Source organism: Papilio xuthus, unplaced genomic scaffold (assembly GCF_000836235.2).
Source record: "Papilio xuthus unplaced genomic scaffold, Pxut_1.1 DF828177.1, whole genome shotgun sequence".
In the NCBI taxonomy this organism is placed as follows: domain Eukaryota; kingdom Metazoa; phylum Arthropoda; class Insecta; order Lepidoptera; family Papilionidae; genus Papilio; species Papilio xuthus.
The window spans coordinates 4,846,607-4,856,091 of NW_013530472.1; the positions used below are offsets into that span (position 1 = coordinate 4,846,607).

At 29.0% G+C, this 9,485-nt stretch overlaps 1 protein-coding gene across 3 annotated transcripts in view; it reads left to right on the forward strand.

The window, feature by feature from the left end:
• The window catches only part of Klc (kinesin light chain), a 40,341-nt gene extending 31,628 nt beyond the window's left edge, over positions 1-8,713 (forward strand). Inside the window, exons 10-13 of one of the 3 annotated variants that reach the window (XM_013306727.1) lie at positions 3,814-3,923; positions 4,375-4,491; positions 6,931-7,011; positions 8,084-8,711. In XM_013306727.1, coding sequence (XP_013162181.1) covers positions 3,814-3,923; positions 4,375-4,491; positions 6,931-7,011; positions 8,084-8,179 — 404 coding nt within the window. In that variant the 3' untranslated portion in view covers positions 8,180-8,711. Of the gene's footprint in view, positions 1-3,813; positions 3,924-4,374; positions 4,492-6,930; positions 7,012-8,083 lie in introns of all 3 variants that reach the window. The other 2 variants (XM_013306726.1, XM_013306728.1) reach the window with 2 other exon arrangements.
• The last annotated feature ends 772 nt before the right edge of the window (positions 8,714-9,485 follow it).

Consider the following 9,485-nt stretch of genomic DNA (forward strand, 5'->3'; position numbering starts at 1 on the left):
ATATTTTAAAAGTTGATATATTAAATATAATTAAATATTGTTATTTAAATTAATTTTACAATGAATATTTTGCTTCTAGGATTTTGTTTTTTAATAAAAAAAAAATATTTTTTTATTTTTTAATGTATGTAAAAAATATAAATGTATGTTTGGAATAGAATATTTTAATGTAGATCTCTTTTTTGCATTTGATAAATACTCGATATTTTATTTTATTAAGTTTTATTTGATATCTTGCCTAAGAAATGTTTTTTTATTAGCACTGTACAGGGCTTTAAATAAAAAACCCTTGTTTGCAGAAAAATGTATTAATATTGTAAGAACATGAATAACAGAAAGACATAGAAAACCGATTTGACGTTACTAAATTCAAAAGTTTTAAATTTCTTCTTTTTTCTTAGATTTAATGGCTGCTAAAGTGTAAAAACTCCTTTAACAAGCACTTTTAGATTTTTTTGTTTTTTTTTTATATCTGCTTATTGAGGTTATATACTATAATAATATAAAGCTGTTATAATTTTTGGCAGTTGTTTAGTGTTAAGTTAAAATTTCAAATGAGTTTTAGGTGCATTTTTTTGCTTTTTAGCTTAGTTTTATTAGTAATTTTTGTCGTTATGACTTATGTTTTAAGAAAATTCATCTTTATTTGGTTGGTTGGCAAATATTCCAGTTTTAGCTTTTAGTGTTTTATGTGCAATAAACTATAGTTATTTTAAAATTATATAAGTTTGAGGCTTTCATATGTGCAATGTACTCTTGGATAAATATAGATTGAATTTTAATACATATTTAAGTTATATATTTCATGTTACAAGAAGGCAATTTTTAAGTTATTTAAGCGTTTATGTATGAGTTTGTATGTAAGAAGACTGAACGCAGTTTTATTAGGGGATAAATTTAACTTTGGTTTTGTAAATTAAATGTTAAGAACTTAAGTTTCTTGCCTAAGTTATAAGTTTTAAATGTTTCCAGTTTCATCAGTGCAAGAGTTATTTACCGTGGGTTTCTGAGACCATTATCTAATTAAAAAAAAAAAACTATTGGTCGCAACGTAATTTATAGTCGAAAGCCTTCCTCTATAAATAGACTATCCAACAAAAATAGAATTTTTCAAATCGGGCCAGTTGTTCCTGTGATTAGCGCGTTTAAACAAACAAACAAACAAACTCTTCCGCTTTATAATATTAGTATAGATATATCCCTGTCATTGTTTCTCAAAATAGAGGCAACAATATGTTTCTTAAGGAGATTCTGAGCTCAGAAACCCACGGTTAATGTAATAAAATTCAATATACCGTATTCATCTACAAGCACAATTCCTATATTTATACCAAAAATGAATTTAAAAGTATTTTAATACCAAAAGAAGCTTTTACTATGAATTCTTTATTGTGATGAAAAATTTAAGCCTTTTGCCTAAAAATGGTTGTTAATAATATTTTGAATTTTAAATATATGTTTTTAGAGTTGGTAATGTCGCATGACGCAATTAAATAAGTTCATATTTGATAATATTAGGAGTTAAGGAAATTTCTGTTGATGAATTTCATGTCTTATTAAATCGATAGATGTCTTTCAATTTGACCACCATATCGATTATGAATCGATTTAAAAATCGACTTTCTATACTCAAATAGATTTCAATATTTAACACATTAGCTGCCAGAATGATTTTTCAAAAAACGAAAAAATAATAATTTTGTTCAAAACCATTTGAATGGGGCTTTGCGGGTCACTCTGTATACAACAATTCGATTATAACGCCACAGCGAGGTGTTGAATGGAAGTATGGCTTGTCGGACACATCACGGCAGCTAACGTGTTAATTAAAGTTTCATCGTTATTTAATTCAATTGGTGATTCAGAAACAGGACATAAAATAATACAATTTATGTGTGGAATAACAAGGAAATCAGACCCTGTGAGTACAATTCACAACTAAATTATATTAGACAAAGGAATATATAGAGAACTGATCGCCAACCTTCGCTAGTCGGAGAGGCACCTCAAGAAGAAGAAATTATAATAGCTTACTAACGCCCTCCTGTTGATATCAAAATGTGTCAACATCTTTTTCATTATTTAGCTGTCATACCTAGTTTTTTTTACAATATCTATGGCTATTCTATGTCTTATGTAGTTTTTAAAAATATTCTGACAAAACTAAACGCGATAGTAGCGCCTCTCACCGGACAAGATATCCTTGTTTGCTTATATACTTTATTCCATTCCAAATTAACGCTAAAATCTTGTAAATAGTAAAATGTATTCCTCCATACATTCAATTCCATACATAGCAGCTATTACCCTTTTTAATATTTTAAGTTATGTGAGAAAATGTTTTAATAATATTTCGGAATTTACGGGATATTTTTACTTTGTGTTGGAATAAGAGATAGTTTCTAGGCTTGCTTGGTATGTATAGCATGTTGCATTGTTGTATAAATCCAGATTTTTTTTTGTTATTTTAAAACAAAAAAATCGAATAGGCTACCGTATACAAGACTAGAATCTTATAAACATATGTTTTAAATATCTGTAACCTTGAAATTGTTACATTGGCACGTATTGTTTGTCTCTGTTTTCTCAAAGAAAAGAAAAGGGATGGCGATTTGTATGAAAAGAAATGTCACGTTTAATTGAAATCATTTGAATTATTTAGATTTTCTTATGCGAAATTTATTTGCTGCTTTATACAGCTTGTTCCAAAATTCAACGATAAAATGAAATTGGGACATAGCTAGATGGATACCTACACGGGGAAAATACTAAAAAAATCTTACTTAGGTAGCTGTATAAAAAAATATTGCAGGAATATCTTCATACTTCTAGCCACAGTGTCTAATCATATGGTGAAGGGTGTCAAATTCTAAGAAAAGTTAATGTAACTTTTAAACAAAAAGAGTTGGATTTTGTTTAGTATTTTTCCTCGTGTAGTTATCGATCTGGCTATACACTATTACAGTTTTATCGTTGAATTTTGGGACACGCTGTATATGTTAATAATAAATAATTAAAAAAATCAATTAAAAATAATAAGATACATGTTGTCTATGAATCATTTTCATAGAAGCATTGTGTAAAATAGTTTGACAATCTCAACTCACTTTTACTATGAAAGGGAGTTTGTATGGTTGTTTTAAAATATACCAAAATTACGATTTCAATGTTGCCAAAGTGAAAAAAAAAATATTTACAATTTTTAACTATGTTTTAAAAGTTTTAAGCCATTTTATTTTGTTTAAATTAATTTATAAATTATATTGAATTGTAAATTTTAGATGAATTATAATTTTTAATATGTATTTTTAAAAATTAAATGCCGATGTCTTGTAAAATATTTTTATTTATTTGTTATCCTGTTTGTTTGTTTTCTTTCTTGTTAGTTTGGAGAGTGTGACAATTACTAGGTGAGTGACACAAGTTTGGATTATTTAAGTGTGGCACAGGTAGGAAAGGCAAACATTTTTTTTATTTTTTTGTAATTTTTTTTAATTTTTTATCTGCCGATTGTGTCACACCTTCCCGACTTGTGTCACATTGTTTTTAAGTATGTAAGCGAGAAATTGTTTTTTTTTTCAATTTTTTTTATAAATTATTTTTTTTTTGTAATAATTTCTCGTTTTTTTTTATAAGTTATTGGTTAATTTATAGCTATATTTACTTATTATAATATTAAGATTTGATGGATATACAAAAACATCTAAGACAAACCTATATTCTATATTTTATAACTATCTTAGACATAGTTTGTTATATTATATTTACTATATAAATATATGTATATAGTTAGTATATAAGGATGTGTTGCAGGTGACAACAAGCCGATCTGGCAGGTGGCGGAGGAGAGGGAGGAGAACAAGCACTTACAGAAGGAGAATGCTCCGTACGGAGAGTACGGCGGCTGGCACAAGGCGGCTAAGGTAAATCTTACTAATATTAGATGCGGAAGTTTAGATGTATGGATGGATGTTTGTTAGAAGGTATCTCCAGAACGGCTGCATGGATTTTAAATTTGGTACAGATGTAGAATATAGTCTGGAAGAACACGAAAGCTTAGTAGCTTTAAAAAAAACTTAATTAGTATTGAGTTTTTTTCTAGTACCGCGCGGACGGAGTCGCGGGTGTCAGCTAGTTACGTATACATTAGACACGCGGTAATTCAATAAATGTTTTTTTTTAATTTAAAATTTGTTTTCGTATAACAGAAATCTATCCAGGGCTGTGTCGGATTATAGACACCCCTATATTGGGACTGTTTTATTAAAAGAGTAGCTTGTAATTCAACAAATTTCATATCTTATCCGAGAAATTGAATTAAAGTCAATAGAAGGCCAGTGTAAGTAGAGCTTCAAGTGTTGGTATTGACGGCAGGTGGACTCGCCGACAGTGACGACTACGCTGAAGAACCTGGGCGCGCTGTACCGCCGCCAGGGCAAGTACGAGGCCGCTGAGACCCTGGAGGACTGCGCACTGCGCAGCAGGAAAGAGGTGAGCACACACACAAATAAATAATACTATGAAGTGTTACTATTAGAGAAAAAAATATCTTGGAATATTTACGAATTATGGCTAAGGGGCAGTCTGTTAATCACGTGATTTTTTTAAGCAAATTTTTTTTTATCACTAACCTAACCTTTGGTGTATGATGAGGTTTTAGACTAATTCCATCCCCTTAATATAATTCACGGGTACTTTACAAAGCAACAGTGAAGTTTTTAATATATTATTTTTTTAATTAACATTCACTAATAAAGATATGAAATATATTTTATATAGAATAATATACAATAATTAACAGTCATGAATAACTTACGTACTTAAAAACAATACGTGATATCCCCCCCCCCCCCCCCGTGATTTTTTCTCGGAAACCCTCCCCCATTCGTGCGTCACGTGATTAATGGACGATCCCTAAAAGGAAATTTCACTTTATTGTGAAAAAAAATATATTACAGTTGTGTTACTTTCTCCCGAAATATATATCACTTTCATGTAACTAATTGCCGCATTAAATCAAACCGCTTTGAAATGGATTCCTTTATTTATTTTGTGACATCACACGATGACATTTTTTCTTTTCTTTTTGCAGCCTGATGCCTAAATAATTTGACAGGGGGGAGAAATTATATGCATTTTATGTATTTAATAAAAAAAAATCACAGTAGATTGCATATCATTTTAATTTAAAACACATGAAAATATTTTCCATTTAAATCTGTTTGATTTATTGCTTGTTAAACCATAGATTTTTCTACTAATGCCTATGGTTTATTCAACACTAATTAAAAAAAATACTCATATATTATGTTATTATAATTTAAGTTCACTAAAACTATTTATTAATAATTACTAATATCTTTTTTTAAACAAATAACCACGTATATGAGTTTGTTTTCCAACTCGCACTAAACCCTAGTACACATTAGGCGGTTTGAAACGCGCGCTATAACGATTCTGACATCTCCATTCCAGTCAATGCACTGCCAGGGATCCAGGATAATAATTTAGATATAGATTAATTTGCAGGATTTGTTCTTTCTAGGTGTCGGTTTTGGGAAATTAAAAAAAACTGACAAACAAAAATTTTAATACCTAATGTGTTAATAGTATTCCCTTAGCGAGATTTGTTTATGAAAAAAAAAACTTACAGTTATGTAACTCACTTTTCGTTTGTGATTATTTCTGGGGCAGATTGCCTTTGCTATTTTCATCCGATATATAATACAAATATGTAAGAATATATCCGAGTTGTTAACGCGCGTTTCAAAGCGTCGAGTGTGTACTAGACCTTACCGTAATATTCCATGCCATTTGTATTACTACAATGTATGAGATGATGTATTAATTGTAATAACACAGTGGAATTGTACGGTTATTGATAACTGTCTCCGTTTGCACGCTGCCCTAGCACGTACAAGTAAGTCGGCAACAAGACAAAAATGTCAATTGGAGCAAACATTTTGTCTTGCAAAAACTAGCCGCGAACAATAACGCGACCGCGCCGAGGAAAATTACAGATGTTTAAATTGTAACACAGTAGTTTATCTTCTAATATATTCAATGTTTTAAATAGCTTAGTTCATTTTAGTACGAGATTTTTTAATAAACTTATATAAAAACGGCTAAACACACGTATATACGTCCGGTGGCGGCTCTAACTAGTTTCGAGCCCATCGGGGGCTCTTCATCAGGGTGAGTGGGACTAGTATTATTTCCCCCTCAGCTCACTGAGTTAGTTTATATAAGTTTATTATAATGTCTTACGAAAGTTTTTTTTAAGCAAATAAACATACCAAATATCTAGCTTTTAGATTTTATGTTGCTTTAGTTTACAATATGATAAAAAAATATATTAAAGTTTAATTTTTAACCTGTATTCCGAATATTTTATAGGTTTTTTATGTTGAAGTAAAATAAAAAAATAACATACTACAATGTTTTTCGTAGATATGGATTTGTATGAGACATTAGGTTATCTTTGGCTTTAACCATAGAGAAAGCATTTCTTTTTGTATACCATAGATTAAATAGACAAAAAAATCCGGGCCGTGGAAGAAATTCCAAATGTTTTTTTTATAGTCCATTCAAAATGTGAAATAATAAGTTTTATTATTAACAATTTAATTAGCTTTAATAAATGTCGGAAGCACTGTAACTGGTTTTATTAGTTATTTTACGATAATTTTAATATAATAATAATTTTAACCAAAATTAACCAATAAAGAGGTCAACTTGCGTATTTAGAAAATGAAGGTTACTACAATTAAATTAAAATCAAGTTATATATTTCAAAATTATATAATGTACTTACAAAATTAATCTTCATATAATATTTTTGATTGAACTAAAATTGTTTATATTATTTGTTCAATGAAATTGTCAAGAAAATTGATTATTAGGCAATTATTGAATATAATTTTAAATTAGGCATTGGAAGGTGTGAAACAGAGTCGCGCGCGTCGCACCGCAGGCCGCGACTTAGCCGAGCCCCCGACAGAACACGACGAGGTTAGGATCGTGCATTAGGTCTCTGTTTGTGTCTGTCTGTCTGTCTGGACTAGCGTGCTACGTAATCGCTTATGGATAGTTAAAATGCGGTAACATTGTATTAGATATGTGAACGAAGCAAGGAATTATTCAGTTTTTGGCAATTTTTTTTTATAATTTTGAAAAAAATTTGATTTTATACTTTTATCACATATCTAGGACAGCGAAATTCCGCGCAATAATTACAGATTGTTTTAAGTTGGGTAAATAATTAAGCACATTTTTGTTTTTTTTTAATAATACGACTTTAAAATGATTTTTAAAGCAAAATAATATTGGGCCGTTCATTTTGCAAAAACGCTTTATCATCTCACTGCACTTAAACACGCGGATTCACAAAAGTAACATGGCTAGGCTTTGCTTACACAAAGATTTTATTCCTTTACTTCAAACTGAATCATTTAATAATAATAAATATGGTAAGCTTAACACGTCAAATGCTAATGATGTTTTGCGAAGTGACTTTAGTAGCATTGAAAGTGTTAAAATGCTTACGAAAAAAGTTTAAATAATTAAAATTTCTTTAATAATATTAATTTATTGACTCGATACAATATTAAGATGTATATTTTTGTGTTAAATATTTGAAGAAATATACTAGACATTTTATTAAACGTACACATTTCTACTTTGCTAATATTTTAACACAGCACTAATCTGGAACACAAGCTTTATCATGGTTTTTGGGACATTTATTTTATGTGTAATTTGTCTTTTTATATGTTATTTTTATCTACATGTCTATTTATTTACGTACTGTATTTACCTATAAACCTAACCATAGCTTTTTCCCGCGACTTTCTTCGTTGGGAATTAAACAAAAATAGTCTATGTTACTCCAGTAGTTTTTGAGTTTATTAGTTACAAATAAAAAAAATCCTCTTTATAATATTAGTATAGATTAAAAATTTATTTCAATCAATTTCGGTTTGTTGTATGTACTTTTATGTAATTTCTTGTATGAACACGCAATATGTAATTTTCTTTGCACAATTTTGATTTTGTTTTTTTGTTTGTTTTGTTTAATTTATAGGGCACGAATCAAGCGAGCGAGCCGCGTATGAACCTTAAATCGAAACTGTTCAATGCGCTAGGTATCAACACGGGCAGTAACGCACCGCACCAGTAGTACACTAAGACCACCTAACCTAGGATTTATCTTTTAAGTAATCACCCGCTTTAAATGATGTCTCTCAGAGGCTTTGGAACATTTCTTACGTTCTAAAGCATCTCTCAATATAGAGAACAATCATTTTCACAATTACTGTCCGCTCTGTTGTGTTTTGTAGCGCGTTTTATAATCTATGATGCGTAACTCAAAATACATTTTTTAATCTATGGCACATTTCTATGAAACGCAAAATGGCGGACTTTGTAGCTTAGTATTTATTAGCATGCTATAAGTTTAATTATAAAATATCGAAAAAAAAAATATTATGTTACAAAATTATGATGCGTTATAGAGAATTGTGTATGAAAACCGTCCTCACAGAATTTGACGTATCTTCATTTACGATCATGACATAATAATAGATGGGAAATAATTAATTTTATATCGATTCTATTTTCCAGTGCAATTTTATTCCATATAGTACTGATAGGTGAAATAGAGCATTTAAAATTAAAAAATAAACAGTTTTTTTTTAATATTTATTTATTAAAATGTTAATATTACAAAATAATTGAATCTTTTGTAATATTAATATTTCTGAGGCGAAATTATAAATTGCATTTATTATATTCATGTTTATTTTATATTTGAACTATTTACGTGCATGTCTCAACAACGATTCGCTTTATGTAATTTGCAAATGTTAATTTTATTATTTAATATGCATGATTTTATTTTTTTTTATTATTGATAATGTTCACAATTATTTTATCTGTTTAACTGAGTCTTAATATTCATTTTCATTATATCATGGTAATAATGATTCATTCCAGTGGTAGTGTATGTTTGTGTTAAGCATTTTGTGAGAGATTAGGTGATAAATTTAATATAATATTTTTATATACATTGATTTTATTTTGTATGTCGGTGCTGCTTGAGTGTTTCAGTTTTAAAACATTTTTTTAAAATATGAAAACAGATTTTTTTGAAGATGGTAACACGTTTTAACGGAATCTGATAGCCAATGTATACGAGTAAGAATCTCCATTGTATCCAAAACTCTGCGCAACAGCTATATTGCTATTTTTTAATTATTTTTCATCACGACACCGCGTCGTACAATGGTATCTTTAATTGTTAAATAAATATTTATGTAATATTGAGTTTTTGTTTTATTTTAGTTCAAACCTTTTTGTTCAAAAGTTTTATCGAAAATATTTTTTAAACATTCACAACGTTTACATCACTACACCACACATGGAGGTTATCGTCATTATTTAAATGCACGAGACATTATTTTAGGTTAGCTTATTTTAAACATTTC